Source organism: Dendronephthya gigantea, unplaced genomic scaffold (assembly GCF_004324835.1).
Source record: "Dendronephthya gigantea isolate DGI-Jeju-01 unplaced genomic scaffold, DenGig_1.0 000162F, whole genome shotgun sequence".
NCBI classification, from domain to species: Eukaryota; Metazoa; Cnidaria; class Anthozoa; order Malacalcyonacea; family Nephtheidae; genus Dendronephthya; species Dendronephthya gigantea.
Genome location: NW_021163172.1, coordinates 23,678 through 42,431, shown reverse-complemented (window position 1 = coordinate 42,431; position 18,754 = coordinate 23,678). Strand labels below are relative to the sequence as shown.

Genomic DNA, 18,754 nt, shown 5'->3' with positions numbered 1-18,754 from the left:
ATCCGGTTATAATTGATGGCAAAAGTAATTTTTCAATCAATGAAAATTTACGTTTATTAATTAATGATTAAACTATGCTATAAAATAAGTGTTTATGAAGGCCCGTTTCAAAACTAGGTGCTTTGTTGCATCTGGTAGTTATATATTACTAACTAACACATCAGGGCCCATTTTAAAACAGTTCTGACTATGCTTTGCAAGTTTCTATATATCAACATTCAAATGCACCACCTTAGAAATAATTGTATTGAAAGTGTATTTGGAATAGACGCAGGAAGATTTAACCAAGGTCTCATCAATCTGTGATCCATTATGTGTAGGCCAATTCACTTCTGACGTATGTAATGTAGTCTACTATCAATAAAGCAATAATGCATCGGCTTTGGTCGATTTGCCGCCCATATATACTGCAAGACAACAGACTATAAAACATCCATCAGAAGTGAACTAGATTGGCTCTTTAGAAATGATTTCGCCCGTTGCACTAACACATTCTACAAAAACAGTGAAATAACAATGCCGAAATTTGAACGTCGTCAATGGTTTAAAATATTTTCTCCGTAAAATTGGTCAATGCATTTGAAAAGTATGTTAGGACTATCCAGTTCTGGTTTGCAGATCAGTGACTACGATTACGTAATGATTAAAATTTTGAACGAGATCAATTTATACAATCGTTCCTATCGGATTAAGAAAGCATTAAAACTCTTTAATAGTGATGACGTTTGGGAGGCTGGGGAGGTCCCTCGTCCGCAACGCTCTGGGTGGCAGTCTTTTTCGGCGGTTTCAAAATTACGTCACACGTTGTACCATTTAGTTTTCCCAGACTGCATTGCACGTATTTTGTTACGTGTTTCTGAAGATAGGCTTCTGGTGCCGAGCCTTGCGACAGAACCTGGTAATGAAAATCTTGAATGTTGAACGATTCGTTGAGCATCTTTTTCGCGTACCCCCGGAGCTGCACGAGCTTCTGCTGACCCAACATGTACGCCGTCGCTTGACCGGGAACGCCCTGGTAACGAGTTATCTCTTTCTGCGCCAAATCGGAGCTGTCCCAGGCATATTCCGAGAAGTACCACAGTGCTCTAGTTCTGAAAGAGCAAAACATGACGTAGTTCAGGCGATGATCTATATACTAACACTGTACACGTACTGGTATGAACATTTGAAGCCAATCGCTTCGCTCAAAATATGTATTCCGTCCAATTATAATCGGGTAGGATTACGGAGGGACAACTGGGGGTTTTTACCGGTGTACACAAACATACACACCTGTTCATGCCTCGATAATGCAGACCGGTATCGACAATCAGACGAAGCGCTCTCCAAACCTAAAAATTAAAAGAAATATGAGTGAAAATAATTCATTCATAGAGAAAACTTATATATAGACTTGTTAAAAAAAGGCCAAGACAACTATAATTTATATACTCGGTGATGAAATGTGGAGGGAGAGAGATTATTAATCGCAAAAAATTGCACACACAATGTAAAATACAATTAAGCATAATAACATACACAAACATATATGTGTACTCGTGACAAGTTGTTTGTGAAGGCTGACACACACTAGGCTACATCACTGTTTTCACTAAAATTTCCCTGTTCAGACGTTTGAAATTTGTCGCCGAAAAAGTGTTTACCGGCCTTAAGTCTCTTACAGACGAGCAATTTTTCTATGACAAGTTTGAATTGTTCGTCTGTACGGCCGACTCTGACATTTTTTTTCTATGACAAGTACACTTGTTGTTAAAGCTGGGCGTACAGACGAACAATTAAAATCTGTCACATAAAAACTTGTCATAGAAAACTTGATCGTCTGTAAGAGGCTATGCGAGTTAGGAAATGTCATAGCTTATGTCGAGTTAGGAAATCGGATATACTTCTCATTTCTTCAACGATTACTTGACGTATGGCTTCCCCTCCCAACGAAACAAGGAATGTTAAAACACAAACGATCTTTATTACCTGCCACTTCAGCATGCCAAATTTCTGCATCAGCTGGCCATCATAAGTGTTCGTATCTTTAGCGATGACAGGGTTTTCTGAATACAAGCCCCATCCTTCGGTGAAGAACGTGTAGTATGTCTTATCGTCGATCCATTTTGGAACGCCGCCATATTTATCCTTGAAATACTCAATTTGAGCTGAAAAAATCGCAGAAAAAACAGGTGTAAAGTTCTCGGATTCAGGCGAACGTATAGTTTGATTCGTGTGCATAGAAACTCCGCACAGAATAATTCAAAGTAAATATAATCTTGAGAAGTTACCAAAAGATCGAGAAATGTACAATGTCAGCATGCATGCTCGACAGTAATACTATAGGTCAGTATGAATTGGCAATTGACCGTAACGAAAAAGATAGCGGCAGGTCCATTTTACCAGAATGCATTGCATGCATTAAAAATGATTGACTGAAAAAAGATGGCAAGAAAAACTCCTAATGACGTGAAATTTTAACACAGCGAAGAAAATAACTTCCTGTTTTATGCCTGTCCTTTAAAAGACGTCAGTTCGCGTTTTTAAACGATTTCCGACCGCAATGCATTCTGGTAAAATATACACCCGCCATCTTTTTTGTTATGGTCAATTGCACTTGTATTATGATTTTTGATGACTGTGGAAGGCTAGCTGAACTGGTTTCGCCTTGTTCTCCTCTCCAGTTCAATGTCGCTAATGCCTGGTTTCCATTTAGTCGTGAGTGTCGTGAACATGTCAAGTTGGCTGATGTGATAGAATATTTCTATACGTCTGCAGACAACAATGACAGATTTGAATACAGGAATGAAGACGAATTTACATCCCCACAATTTCTCATCGGTGAAAATGACATGTTCACGACAATTACAACTAAATGGAAACCAGGCTTTAGAGTTAGAAGCAAATCTTACCTTGTATCTGTGTATGGTGACCAGGCCACGATTCGTGAGCGGTCACGGACCATTCAGAAAATCGTGGTCCATGATTCTCTAAGAAAAACGGCAGTCCAAATTTCGCCGACCTCTTGCAGTTAGCGTCCGCCTGCTGGAAAAACTGCGCGCCTGAGGAAGGATTGAAACTCGGGAGCATATCAATCGGGCAGTTTGGTACGGTTATTTTATCACCAGTGTGATAAAACAATGGTATGAGCTTTGGAGAGAGCATGCTCATGGTCTCTCTACATGTTGCTTTCCATTTTAACAAAGATTCATAGCGTTTCGGGCAGTATTTTTTCGCTTCATCCTCGTCGGTGCAACGTTTATGAGCAGTGCCGTTTGATTCAATTTCCGGGAAAGGAGCATCGTTGTAATAGGACGATTGATTGCTGAGAATTTCTCGGAATCTTTTGATGGCATTCGCTTCATCGGAGATATTCGTTACAGCCTTTGCGATTTCGATCACCTGAAGGAAAGAATTCGTAGGGTTTGAACAGCCATGGACATGTCCCTGGACAGCCGGAGAACCGGTACCGGTCCGGATTAAGGAAAACAGGTAAACAAATAAACAAGCAAACAAACAGAAGCAAATAAACAACAACATATTACAAATACCTGCGGATACAAAGCATTCAATCTTTCATGACCAATTTCGTTGATTCTTTCTGGCGTAATATCGCTGGTGGTGAAGTAAGGTAGAATATTCTTGTAAGATTTCTTTCCATCCAGTAAATCATTTGTTATCGGCAAACGTTTTGTCGTAGAATTCGCTGTTACATTTCCATCAAAGTAGATGAAGTCAACTGGAAGTTCTGCTATACCGCTAGCCACATCCCTTGGAAGACAATGCCTAAGGTGGACTTTCTCCATGTAATCAATCAGATCAACGACAGGTTGGCCAATACCTGCAAACATATTATCTCTGAATTAGTCGTGTTAACACTGGATTGAAGCCTACTAAGTCAATATGGGATGATCTCTATTAGACCTCCAGGAATTAAGAACAGTTAAAAACTGATAGAGCCAGTATAAATGAAGTACGTTTAGTTTAGGTTTCCTCCTGTATTAACACTGGATCAATGAGAGATGATCCTTACTGGACCTTTAGGAAGAACAGTTTAGAACTGATAGAGCTATCCAGTGTAAATAAAGTTAGTTTAGTTTAGGTTTCCTCCAGTAGTAACACTGGATCAATAAGAGATGATTCTTACTGGACCTCTAGGAAGAACAGTTTAGAACTGATAGAGCTATCCAGTATAAATAAAGTTAGTTTAGTTTTCCTTCTGTAGTATCTAAACTCTTCTTCTTAAATCCCTTTTTTTTATATCTTACGAGTATGATCTTGCACTTTCCTACCTTCTATCAAACTGTCATTCACAGATTGCTGAAACGTTTTACCATATTTAGCCATCCATTTGTTTTGGTCATTCTTAGAAAAATCTTTTGTAAACTCAGCTCTGATGTAATACTTCACAAACCACTCCTGCAGTACGTCGGCAGGATCGTTTTCGCTTGAAATTTTTTTGAACTCTTGTTTAAACGCATCTATGCCAGAAATACAATTAAATTTGGAACGAACCATACCAGTTTTCACACCAAGTTGCATATTTGACCTAAGTAAAACAACGAAATAATTGCAATAACAGTGCATGAAATCTTACGCCTGCATGTATTCTAAAAGCTCACTCACACTCAAACTCATTGAGCGAAAGATCTCAATTACTTCATAGCGATTCCTTTGTGGTATTTGCACTCGAATAAGAGCTTGATTTTCAGTTGTTTACCTTAAATCTTTCCTCTGATTATGAAAGCACTTTTCATTGATCAGGAATAACATAATTTTTATGTCACACTCAAAAAGTGTAAGTGTAGGTGGACGTTTTGAATATACAGGCGTTAAAATTTGACATGACAGCGATGTTGAATAAAAACAAACATAAACTTATACGTTAAATTTGATAAATCGCGAGAACAGGGGCCGGTTGTATCAAAGCCGGATAGCGCTATCCACCGCATAGTGATTTTTTCAACCGTTCTAAAAATGCTCGAAAAGCGATAAAATTTATTATCAATTATTAACAATTATTAAAGAGGATCCTCGATTTAAGAATACTAAAATTTAATCAAAGTTGTGGCAAATAACGAGCGATTTTGAAGCGATTGAAAAAACCACTATCCGGTGGATAGCGCTATCCGGCTTTCATACAACCGGCCCCAGAGCTTTTCATTAAGGCATTGAGGCATTCATAAAGCGATTTTTAAGTGATATGCCGAAAACATTAAATATCTTGAACATCGCCAAAATACAGGATACTGTATACTGCAAACATAGAAACCGGTGCTCTCAATTCCGGGAACTTTCCTGAATACAGGCTATTGTTTAATTGTTTAACTCTTACTTGTATTGCAAGATGGATTGTTTATTGGCCAAAATCTTTTGGATCATTTTTTCAGCATCGCTAAAGTTCGTGGGGCTGATGTAGAAAGCGTAAGCGTTGATGTCATAGGCAATGGAACAAATAGCCTGCCAACAAAAGTGATTAGGACCAAGCATCCAATCGCCATTGTAAAAGTTTTCGTCAAAAGGAGCCCCGAATACAGTTCTGAGGAAATGTTTAACCTAAAAAATAACGAACGCCGTATGAACGAAGGTTTAAACAACTTAGGGTTCGCCAGAGAAAGGTTTCGCTAGCGAAATATTTACATTTTTCTTTTGAATTTTACTGAACAGGATAAATAAGTTCGTTCAGCTTGATTGTTCTTATAGCAAAATAGAAAATATGCAAGTATTTCGCTAGGGAACCATTTCTCTGCAAGTGGAAATTCAGCCTTACAGTTCATTGCTCTTACAACGTAACATTTATGGCTACTGGCGTGGATTTTGTTGGCAAAGAAATCAGTCAGATTTCGTTTTTAAATCCATAGAAAATCTTGACAATCCTAAGGCTGTATATTCGCCTGTTTTATCGAAAATGCATCAGTGACAAATTTTCCTCTCCTTTTCTTGAGAAGGATAGATATTCTAGTATAGAACTACATAATAAAACACAATAGCAAAGTCCATGCATGAACTTATTGAACTATGACGCTTAGCTCTCGAAAACGAACCTGTTCAAGGGCTTTAACTTCTCGTGGCGTCATCAAGTTTTCATCCAAAGCAGTTGAGTTGATTTCTTTCAGGAGCTTAAACGCAGCGTCTGTTTTTGCTTTGAGATACGCTGGAGTTGCATTGTATGCCAGATGTCTGAAAAAAGTCACAAGTATATAAATTTAACCAAGCGATTCGATTTAAAAAGTACCACCTGAACTGGGTCTATAGCCCCGTTTACACTACACTCAATTTATTGGCACGGCACGGCTAAAATTGGTACCCGTGCCCAATTTTATTGGCATTCAGGCTACCAAAACAAAGGCCGAGCACAGATGAAATGGGCACGGGTACCCATTTTAGCCGTGCCGTACCAATAAATCCAGTGTTGTGTAAACGGGGCTTATATTGCTGACCAATAACTATATCTGATGAATCGTATAGAATGAGCTTAAGACGAAGATTTAGAAACGAGCATAGTGCAGTTTTTAGCTAGTTAGTTTGGGTTTCCTTCTGTAGTAACACTGGATCAATAAGAGATGATCCTTACTGGACCTCTAGGAAGAACAGTTTAGAATTGATAGAGCTATCCAGTATAAATAAAGTTAGTTCAATTTAGGTTTCCTCCTGTAGAATAAGAGATGATCCTTACTGGACCTCCTATATAGGAAGAACAGTTTAGAACTAATAGAGCTATCCAGTATTAATAAAGTTAGTTTAGTTTAGGTTTCCTCCTGTAGTAACACTAGATCAATAAGAGTTGATCCTTACTGGACCTCTAGAAAGAACAGTTTTGAACTGATAAAGCTATCAAGTATAAATAAAGTTAGTTTAGTTTTGGTTTCCTCCTGTAGTAACACTGGATCAATAAGAGATTATCCTTACTGGACCTCCTAGAAGAACAGTTTAGAACTGATAGAGCTATCCAGTATAAATTAAGTTAGTTTAGTTTAGGCTTCCTCCTGTAGTAACACTGGAAGAATAGGAGACGAACCGTTTAGAACGAAAAGGATAAAAGATTATTTATCGCTTCAGCTGTTAAAAACAAACAAATATAACTAGCACAAACGAAAAAGAATCATGGAACTGACCTAGTTTTCAAATCATCAGTTATTTCTGCAACATTTTTATGGGACTGCCAGGCAAACTGGTCACGATTATACTCGTAATAAGTGTCCTGAACCCTCTTCAAAAAGTCAGGAAACTTAATACGCTGAGCTTCATCGGAATAGACGTACTTTCCTGAAGGCTTGGTGGTAGGCTTTGGCGAGGGCATTGCGGTAGGCTTTGATGTGGTTTGGTTTGGTTCAGCAGTCGTTTGGGCTGAAATGAAAGAAATCAACGTCAAGGAATGAAATATTTACATAATTCATAAGCCAAGGCCTTTGTTGAAAACCTGCACATTTATAAGTCCGACCTCATAGAAAGTGTTTGAAGTTCGAGTTACTAAACTGAATACTACGAATCATTCAGCTTGATTTATATCTCAGAGGGACGGACCACATCCACTTGACTGAAGATTCAAAAAGCCCTGTTGCCGTTGAGCCGTGCTTTAAGAATACTCATCCGCACATCCGCACCCGTCTTTTAACTGCACCCCATTCAAAGACATGCTATCAGCGCCAAGTTAGCAAGCTTTGGGCGAGCGGTTTTTGTATGTAGGCATATGCCATATGACAGTGATGTGTATCATGCTATGAGCAAACTGTATCGACAGGCTAAAAGCTAGCTAAACAATTTTGAGGCGATATATATAAATAAAATAAAATTCGAGAAAACGGGAATAAAATTCAGTAAAAATGGTTTACTTCATATGATTTCATTCACTACAAATTTGTTTCGTATAACAAGCAGTGCTTGCCACACTCATCAGGTGAATTTAAATGTCGCGCTATGATAGTTGCCGTGATAGTAATATATATATATATATATATATATATATATATTATATATATATATAATATAATATATATATAAATATATATATATATATATATATATAATATATATATATATATATATATCTTTGACAGAAAACGTATTGAATATATACTCGGGAGGCAGCGTGGCAGCGTCCTCAAACAAGCCTCGCCTCTTACAGACGATCAAGTTTTCTATGACAAGTTTTTATGTGACAAGTTTGAATTGTTCGTCTGTGCACCCAACTTTGACAATTTTTTCTAACACAAGACCTTGTCCCACGAGCAAATAAAACTTGTCAAAGAAAAACTTGTCATAGAACATTTTGTCGTGCATACACACGTGCAATTGCCAATTAAAACTCGTTATATATATAAAAACTTATCATAGAAAACTTGCTCGTCTGTAAGAGGCGTTAGCATCAAATGTGGCATAACAACTGCCTAAAGTAAACAGAACACTTCTCGACGTTTCGACCTGAGGGCCTTCGTCAGGAGAGTCGACTCACACAAAAAGCACTTGAATATATTTAACCCGTTCATGAAATGGCCATCTTGCATGAGACGTTCTCACGAACTTGCGAGATGAACGTTTTTTTTACATACACCTCTTGAACTACGCTGGCAATATATTGACAGATTATCTGGCTCCCTGTTACACAATGTCGCACGTAATTTAAACTAAATTAAATATCTCCGAGCAAGGAAACAGATTAATCGAAGATTGCAAAATTGATTACAGCTGCATTGTCCGGAAATGGGCAGGAAAATTATCTATTTAAACTGTTCTTCCTAGAGGTCCAGTAAGGATCATCTTTTATTGATCCAGTGTTACTACAGGAAGAAACCTAAACTAAACTAACTTTATTTATACTGGGCAGTTCTATCCGTTCTAAACTGTTCTTCCCAGAGGTCCAGTAAGGATCATCTCTTATTGATCCAGTGTTACTACAGGAGGAAACCTAAACTAAACTAACTTTATTTATACTGGATAGCTCTATATCAGTTCTAAACTGTTCTTCCTAGAGGTCCAGTAAGGATCAACTCTTATTGATCTAGTGTTACTACAGGAGGAAACCTAAACTAAACTAACTTTATTCATACTGGATAGCTCTATCAGTTCTAAACTGTTTTTCCTAGAGGTCCAGTAAGGATCATCTCTTATTGATCCAGTGTTACTACAAGAGGAAACCTAAACAAAACAAACTTTATTTATACTGGATGGCTCTGTGTTATTAGAGTTGGAAGCTTCAAATAAATAAAGCCCTCCTGACAATTCTGTCAATGACACCTTAAAGTATATTGTGTTACAACGTAATATGATTAAAGTATCCATGCAGACCACCCGAACTAATTTTAAGTGTTCATGCACCTTCTAAAATTTTGCTAACGAAACCCATTTCGGTGCCGTACAATATACTTGTGTTCGAAGAGTTTAAACGAAAAGCAACACATTTCAGATAAGAACCAAATGTGTAACATCATTCGTCATCACCTCAGTGGGGTGACCCATCCAAGGTCAAATATTTCCATTTTTTCGCGTTTCATGATCAGACACGTTTTATCGCTTACATTTGAATCTCTGAAACCTGCATGATGATAACTCGAAGAATCATGGTACAACCGGCCGTTTTAAACCCATTATTCTATACACAAAATAATTTATGTTGCAGGAGTATGTATAGTTATAAAACATGCGTACACGGCATAACTTAAGATGATTTAAAGAGCCCTGCTGTTTTTAAAAATATTTGTTTAATATACATGCGACCATGCCAATGTTTCCCACGCATGAAAACATGTTTGACGAAAGACTTATTATCTGTTTGTTTAGGTTATTTTCCTAAAGTTATAATTTAGTAAATGCTAAGCATGTATGAACATGTATCCCTGAAACCAACCACAAATTGTCTTCCTATATTATACAAAGCCCCAGCTACACGGGCGATTTTCGTTTCCTGAGTAAACTGAGTAAACACAGAATAGGTTACAGTGTTACACCTTCCTTCGCAAAGCTTACACAACTGCGTACATAATTCACAAAACAACATACGAATAATTCGGAATAAAACGAGAAAATCGCTCGTGTAATCGCGTGATTTCAAGTCAAGAGCTTGTCTCCTAATCAACAATGACAGAACGCATGACTCAGCTAACTTCCCAAAACAAATATACGTGCTTTAGCAATAATGACAAACGAACATTTCTGAAAAAAAAAGCGAGGAAAAATAGCAATGACGAACGGGTATAAGAACAAATATAATTTCAAGCGGTTCTCTTTTTTCTTATATGATAATCTGCTTTACGTTCGTAAAATGACTTCTCATTTTTTTAAATGAAGTGCCATATTAGATTGTTATCACTGGGGATATATCAATTTTATGACCGTTGATGCGTTTCTAATGCATTACCTAGCCCGATACTTGCGTAAGAATATGCGATCGGTTTGAAAGATGAAAAGCGCAGCGCTAACTCGTGAATTCTATTTCCAACTATTCATTGACGTGTCACGCCATTTAGAGAATTATTATCTAGTTACGAAAAACCATAGCAACCACATGCAAATTTATCTTGAATTTTAGCGTTAACAGCTGCGCAAAAATGCGGCAAAAACTTCACCGAATATTGCATGGATATTTCAAATAATAATCTCCGAAAACAAAAGTCTTCTCTGATCTGCGAAGTTTTGATCAACCTATATTCTGGTCTACGGGTCGATTATCTCTGGTGGGTGATAATAGTTCTCACCCTGTTTACTTGCGAATTTGGCCTCTACAATAACCTTTGCTTTCGGGCCTAACTTCAGGCTGCCGACACCGCGGAAAGTGTTAAGAAAACAGAAAAGTTTTGGCTTCACAATCGGAAATAGGATAACGCGAAATCTATTCCGTTTCAAAACACCGTTAGTAAGAGAGCGCGCGGTACAAGACTTATCCCCACAAGTACATGTAAATATGTCACAAATGAAGCGTTAAAAACAGTAAAAGCAGAAGGTAACGAATTTCTTGCGCAATTCGCGTCTATGTGCAGCTGAAGTTTCGTATTCGATTTGAAAATTGAAATAGAATTGGCGAATTACTTTAATTTATGTTTACCAAGGTGTGAATTGGATCAGTGATTAAGTCAGCATTTTTTCAGTTGATTAATAAATATTGCTGCCATTTTGTTCGGCCTCTTCTGGTTTAAACGGACACTAAGACAGAAAATATAAGCGCACTGAAATCGTCAAAGCCCCGTGGGTCATCGCTCCTTTTCATTTGCGTCTATCAAATACCATTCGATACTGAAACTATATCGATGAGTTTCCTCGACTTTAACAAAACCACACCGCGATTGTTCATAGCATGAGATGCAGAGTTGCCGGCCGCGACGAAAAATAGCTACCGCGAAGAAAATGTGCAAAAGGTTGAAACAAAATCATTGAATCTGAATACATGCAGCTACATTCCCGATCAGAAAAAAAATTGAACTCTAATTACCTTCACGGCCACCAGTTGTCGATGCTTTAGAGCTATCGTTATCCGCAGTTTCTTTCGCCAAAAGCGCAATAAAAACGATGCACAGAATCAGCAAAATCGCCGCAACGACAAGTAAGATCTTTTCCATCTGAGTACGAATTGAAAATATTCCAAAATTCTTATTCCCAGCGAAGTTGGTGCCTTTGACCAGCGACTCGCCTTTCGGGTCCATCTCAACTTCGACATCCGCACCTCGGTTCGCGAGTGCCATGACGAATCTTCGGATCGCTTTTTGTGAAAATAATCGACCCACTTGGAACGCTATTCGAGCCTCCTTTGCACCAGGAAATTAGATAAATTTTTTCTCGTTTCCCGTGGCGAAAAATACCTCCGAATCTTCAGTGGCGGGATTTCAGATGAGAAACGCTAAGCTGAAACGCGATACAGGATAATGTAATTAGAACTGCAACCATTCAACTGTATAATCTTCCTTTAATTAAGAAAAATGAAAATTATCATAATCTTTTTGAGAAAGATGGATTTGAAAACCGGACTCGTACGAACGTAAAACCGGAAAACGATACCATGCCATTTTATCCAAGTGAAACTCAAACGTTCACAGCTTATTTCAATAAAGGCTGTATATGTCCTTTAAAAACTGTAAACCTTGAACCACACGCGGACGAGTTGTAATCCGTTAAGCTCTATCAAATGCCTTTAGAGTTTAGAGGCATGCAGGTAGATTAAAACCAAATAGCCTTTTGTATAATACGGTTTGTTTTCAAAATACAGAAGTCAAACATACAATGCTGATAAGAAAATTCAAAGGCGAAAAGCTATGTACTGTGGTTGTTTTTGTAGTCAACTTTGAGAGCTTAGTTCTAAAACATTAGAATTCAACTATATCGTATGTGAAAAGTTACAAAGAAACATTCTCAAAATAAGCATCGTGATGATTAAAAAAATTGTTTCTAACAGTCAATAACTCCTCAAGCTCAGAACATACCAGACGGCTGTTTAAAACTATCAGAAACTTTACTCGCGTGTCATAAATCTTTTTGACTAATCCCGTCAAATGTTTTATAAAGTCGGATAACATTTTTTGTGGTAAAAATATTTGAACGACTGCCAGTTTCTATTCAGTATCACACAGGCAACGAGTATTGGGTCTGGGAAATGTGTGAATTTATTTACACTCACCTGCCGTTCGTCGGCAAGTTATGTTTATTAAAATCAGTGGATCGTCAAACACAGCATACGAGTTCCTATCTCGAACTTAATGGTTTCACTGGATCCAATATTTGTCGGATTATACCTATTCGACTTGTGACGGATGTTTTCGGTGGATTACTCGCGTGTAATGTTAAGCTGCAAAACAACGTAACAAAATAACGGCTTATGTCAATGTCACTGGCTCTATATTCCATACGTCAGAAGAATTTAATATTTACATTTCACATACAATGCAAGCGAACTCTTCAAAAGTAAACTAGGGTAGAGTTAAGGCAATATTATTAATAAGGATATGAATACGTATTAAAAAAATATATATACTATAGGCTATAACCAATATAGCAAAAGGTCTTTTCTAAATTCTAGAATGTAAATATTTTTGTTAACTACACTGGTTGTTTTTTAACAGTGGAAAGCGACTATTACGTTTTTTATGCCATGTTGGCATGTATATATATTTATCACAGTGAAAACGTCGGCATAAACAATTTATAATTGCATTCCAGCCCAGTGGCAGCGAATAGGACGCTGAAAAATCGTGCGAATAAAGTATGTTTACTCATGCAAGCTGCCGGTTGCGACGTCAAAGCAATGCTTGTTATGTTGCGATAGAACTATGATTTAAGCCTTGAGCTAAAACTAAATTGTTTTTTTACCAACCACAGCAGTATGCTTTGAATTAATCTGGTTGTATCGGAGAAAAACATCTTTCAAAAAAACCCATTGTCGACTATTATGTCGGCTCTCAACAGGAAGTCTAGTAAAGATGGCTTACTATAGGAATGAATTATGGAAAGAGCATTTTTTTCCTCTAAAACGTTTGACCGTAGATTTGTACTTCTTTCTGAGTATATTGCACAGTTACAGTCTTAGTCCAGTGAACGATGCTTATAATAAAGTTTGAAACTTCCAACGTTTCTAGACAAATTACCTTTTGGAAATTTTATGCAAAATAGATTTTCGCAACTAGAACACCGATTCCTCCTCGCCGGTTCCCTGGTAAACTGTGGCCACTAATGCTTTCGTTACTCAGCAGTCAGCACTTAGGCTGGGGGCAATTACCTAAAAAAAAAGAAAATTTTACGCTGTCAACCTTTTTAAAGGGAAGAAATCCTAAAGTATTACATTCCTATCGAGCCACCCTAATTATCACCTGTCGGTTATACAAAAAATGAAAACATTATCATACAAAATATGAATTAAAACTTAACATTTCAAATGCAATTGTAGACACTCAGCTTTGACGAATATAAAGGTTACAAACATCTATATATTTTAGCGAATGCGATGGAAGGCGATATTGCCTGGCCTGCATGCATGCTGCATGTATCTTATTGAATATTGGCATGAAGTATTTTATCTGTCGAATCGTTTGTTGTTCACGTACTTTTCAGACAACATGTGGATCCATTATCTTTATCTGATCGTGCATGCATGCATAACGTGTGTATAGAGGTGTATTATCCACAATTTTAATCGTGTGAATCTTAGTTTTTTTCTAAAAGCTTTCAATGTCAACATAAATTTTAGGCATTACTTGTATGCCTGAATTAATCAATTCCAAACCCAATTTCACACGATGAAATTTTTCTTTCAACTTGCAAAACGGCAAACCCAGTGTGTCTTTGAAGTGATGTTAATTATTGAAGAGTTTTGGAAATGTATAAACGCAATTCAGAAACGTTAGGGCCTAATTCCACGGGCACTTTTTCTCAACGAAATGCGAAATATTTCGCCTGTTTCTTTTGAATTTCGACCACTTGATTAAATTAATTCTGCTTCATTGCTAACATCCAAAAAAGCAGGCGAAATATTTCGCATTTCGTTTGAAAATTTAGGCCGTGGAATTAGTTTAGGGCTTTATAAACACAATTTCAGGCTGTGGCGACGCTTTAAACAATGAACGACGGTTTAGAAGAATGACAGAATTTACTATCTATCTATATCTATATCTATATACAGGGTGTCCCAAAAAAAACGCAACCACTTAAATATGCAAGAATATTAAAATTGTTCGGGTTTGCACCATAGTTCAGCTAAAATGACTTTTAGCATTGTAAATGAAGGATTAAGAGCCATTTTCAATTCCCAGAGGTGCTTATCTATTGCGCTTTAGAGCTGTGTTAATGTTCTGCATATTTAAGTGGTTGCTTTTTTTTGGGACACCCTGTATATCTATCTATCAACGAGATGCGGACCACTTAAAGATTAAAGTTGGCTTCGCTTCGCTTGGGCTTTTAAGATGTGTAAAAGTTACAGGTTACGACGCGCTATAATTTACCTAAAACAACACTACACAATGTTTCCACACGATGCCGGAAGAATTTGAAAACGCAAGAATATTCCCACGGTTACGCGTATCGTCCACACGTATACGGCGTTTTCGCCCACTGAAAACGGAAGAATATGAAAACGCTCTCCAGAGTGGAAGAATTTGAAAACGACGGCTAAGCGGATACGTGTGGAGAGCTTTGCCGGATAAATTTGAAAACGATGACGTCATGCATCAAGTCGTTTCCATATTAATGAGGCTTGTTTCAAGTCTGCTGGCTTAATCTCAATTTTATATTGCTGTATTAGCCTCAAATAAGTCTTATTTAGGTTATTTTCATGGTGAGTAAAATCTTCGCCAATTCTTTTAGCATTTGCGGAAGTATTTTACGAGAGAAACATGTCCAAAATGTCGGAGTATGGTTATACACAATTTCTTATACACGACATGCATTTAATAGATACTTCAACAACAACATTTATGAGTTCGAGCTTGTCGTCTGTCCGAAAGTCCTCATTCTTGTGTTTTACTTTGGTTTTGGTAGATTTTTGCTTTGAATTCGACATCCAACTTGTGACACGCGGGTGGAGAACATGAAGGTTTATTGCAGGATCATATAACTTTAGCGTTTTCGGATCGTTTTTGTGTTTACGTGTGGACGCGGATAAAAATTTTTTGCGTTTTCAAATTCTGCCGACACATGTCATTAGTAATTGTATTATTGTACATAGATGTGTCGCGGTAATAACCTGTGATAACAGTAAATAACAGTAAATCGACATTGAAAAATTAAAACCTATGTAAATATTGTAATGTAAATATTTTCGAGTTTTGGAAATCTTTCGAATTTGTAATAATGGGTAGGACTTGACGTTTAATCGTTGTTATTTGTTAAATTTCATTTCGAAATTGAGCGAAAACCGTATTTAATCCTAGATTGCAACTATTCTGTTGTGACGTCGTCACAAGTCTAAAAGTGCGGTAAAGACTAAAGAGGATTAGGAACTAGTTTGTAAAGCGAAAGAGATCTTTGATCAATTTTAAATGATTGATGTCAACACGAACCGACTGGATTTTTTTAGTTATACTTTCAATCAACGCTAATCGCAAGCGTGGGCAATAGTTCTCAGTATAAACGAATTGATAAATTCTGTCACGCGACACACATCACTTTTCATGAACAGACAGCGTAAAATTTATGCCGAGTGCCGACAACGTGACTTACAAACGCTTTCGTCAAAGTCGAAGAAATAATAGGATTTAGTGGGAGAATTCTCGGCAGTCAGTTTGTATTTCCACTTGTAGAGAAACAGTTCGCTAGATCGAAATATTTCCATATATTTTTTGGAATTTTGACAGAATAAATAAACAAATTAATTAATTCAGCTTTACTCTTCTCATTTTCCTGCAAGTGGAAATCCAGCCTTGGTCTGCGTTCTGAATTTATTACAACATCGATTCGAAAAACTTACCAGCGATAATCTCTGTACTTCAACCGCAAACCAATATATCCGCGACACTTTCCTAAACTGGCAAATGTAAATACAAAATAACTAATAAGTTGCATATTTTGTGAAGCGGTAAAAATACTGTGATATACTTACCTTACGAGCAATCAAACTCGCCAATCGTTACAACCACCGCGCCGGAAAACTCGTTTCTTTCTACGGTTACCCAGTCGATCGAATAATAACTAAAAAACCACGTAGTTTATCTACCCTATATATGGTCACTGCATTCACAAACATTGGCCACACAAAGTCGATATAAAATGACCTTAACTAATCAATTGGAATTCGGAAGAGACTATTGGAATCTTGATATTGTCTCTACGTACGTCGTAACGCATCGTTTCCAGTCTAAATACAGATCAGGAAATATCGAAAATGCAAATATATACGAAAATCTGAACTGGCTCAAAATTGTTCAAATCCACCTCTGAAAAGGAATCTCTGAATATCTCATTTTTAGGCTACAAAATCGCGCTCATCTTTTGACGAACGATTTAGCAATTCCTTGTAAGTACATGCATCCTTTGTAAGTACAAAGCCAACACTATTTATTGTACGACTTACCTACGATTTTCTGAAAACAAGCACAAACTCTTAATCTAATTTAATTTAATTAGCCGGATATACATTAGAGAACAATACTCAATAGAAACATTTCACGTCATTCTCTAAAAGTTCATATTGTTTTAATACTTCTGCATAGCAAAAGTTTGACGTTGGAAACACGCCCTTATTTCATCATAGGTTTTACAACACAGGGAAACGAACAATAAAGATTTTTGGTCACAAGACTTGGTATAATTCATGGAATTTTTCACAGCAATGTTAACTTAAAATATAAACATTTTCGTAACATTTATTTCGATTTTTCGACTGTATACTTTAGTCAAACGGAAAATGTTTACGTCCGGAGCTACTAGCTCTTGTTGCATCTGTTTTCACTAAAGTACTAGAAATTCATGCTGTTTTCTAGAACTATGTTTTTTGTATGAAACAGTATCTCGTAAATAATAGCACCAATTATGCTGTTAAAATAAATAAAAAAAGTGTCATTCAAAAACCTGGCATGCAGAGGTCAAACTTTTCATATGCCATATATAGAGTATTCTTTTGCATTACACTTAACTAAATTTTCGTTGACAGATAAACAATGCATGCATGGTATTGACTATTGTGCATATCGCTCAAAAGCTTTTACGATTTTTGGCACTTCACTCGATGCAGGTAAATTCTAGAGGTTGAAAGGGTCTTAATTTCGAGTGGAATTATACACCCTTCAATTCAAATTCAAGCCAGGAACAGTTGATGGAAAAATGAGTCATCAAAAGCTATATACATTAAAGCTCTCAACAAAAAAATACTTAAAGGTGAAAAGAAGATCAAAAAGCATGTGGTGACACATTGTCCTAGTTTACTCTGCAAGCGGTCTACAATAATTCGCACTCAAAATTTGTGCGATCATTGAAGGTCAACTTTGAGGAATTTGTTTGTCCGAGAAGTTGTTGTATCAAGTGCTTTGACTTTGTGGCGAAGATAAAGACCCATACAAATGAAAAGGCCTTTGTCTGGCAGGATTCCTCGTCTACGCCGCGAAAACAGAAAAAAGATAAACAGAAAGATGTTTACACGATTTCGACAACATTCCAATATCTCAGTTACGGTGTTGAACCAGTGAGCGAGCTTTTCAAAAACTAATACGAAATTTTGCCGCCATTTTTGACACTAAGACCATGTATACACTATTCGCATCGTCACGATATCAAATCTAGCCATGTCAAAGCGAGTTTTACCCAAATCTAGCCATGTCAATGCGAGTTTTACCCCCAAAAGTATGATTGTCTTAATATGATCTGCCACCAAATAAAACAGTTATTGGGATAAAGATGCCATAAAACAACTTAAACTGATGTCGTGACCATTTGAATCCGGTATTGCGTAAACGGGGTTCTAAATCGACAATGACTCATTAGACCCGTTTACATTCTAGCGGTTCCACAATGTCACAACATCTCATTTGACAGAATTCATGAATTAATGGTGAGCTTATATAAGCAAGTGACGTCTTTGACAACACGTACGTTAACCGGAAGTAAAGTTTTTGTTTTTCACCAATCACAATCCTTGACCCAGTCTTTTTACGTTACTCATCCCGTTTGTGTTGTCAAAAACGTCACTTGCTTAAGCTCACTGATTGCTCGTGGAGTGACAAATCTTAATGGCTTGTTACCTTCAAGAGTTTTTACGATGTGACGAAGTATTCACACCGGACCAAGAAACACAATTAACAGCATATCTTAACAAAGCGTTAGCGTAAATCATTGATTCTCTGAGCATTCAGGAGGACAATAACGATTTTAA

At 37.1% G+C, this 18,754-nt stretch overlaps 1 protein-coding gene across 1 annotated transcript; it reads right to left on the bottom strand.

The window, feature by feature from the left end:
• Nucleotides 1-28: 28 nt before the first annotated feature.
• On the bottom strand, nucleotides 29-16,709 carry LOC114537706. The gene is made up of 14 exons (XM_028558805.1): nucleotides 16,490-16,709; nucleotides 16,358-16,414; nucleotides 13,545-13,675; nucleotides 12,581-12,748; nucleotides 11,402-11,811; nucleotides 7,095-7,326; nucleotides 6,024-6,159; nucleotides 5,315-5,535; nucleotides 4,272-4,528; nucleotides 3,531-3,820; nucleotides 2,892-3,381; nucleotides 1,969-2,147; nucleotides 1,273-1,331; nucleotides 29-1,091 (listed from the first exon to the last, which is right to left on the bottom strand). The coding sequence occupies exons 5-14, from the start codon at nucleotides 11,649-11,651 to the stop codon at nucleotides 710-712; spliced, it is 2,496 nt and encodes an 831-aa protein (XP_028414606.1). The 5' UTR covers nucleotides 11,652-11,811; nucleotides 12,581-12,748; nucleotides 13,545-13,675; nucleotides 16,358-16,414; nucleotides 16,490-16,709; the 3' UTR covers nucleotides 29-709.
• Between the last annotated feature and the right edge of the window lie 2,045 nt (nucleotides 16,710-18,754).

What these genes read in the sequence shown, in the direction of transcription:
- LOC114537706 (XM_028558805.1), bottom strand. Translation starts at nt 11,651, where the DNA reads ATGGCACTCGCGAACCGAGGTGCGGATGTCGAAGTTGAGATGGACCCG. An exon ending in GACAACTGGTGGCCGTGAAG is followed by an intron (nt 7,327 to 11,401) that starts GTAATTAGAGTT and finishes CTTTCATTTCAG; the next exon opens with CCCAAACGACTGCTGAACCA. An exon ending in ACTGATGATTTGAAAACTAG is followed by an intron (nt 6,160 to 7,094) that starts GTCAGTTCCATG and finishes GACTTTTTTCAG; the next exon opens with ACATCTGGCATACAATGCAA.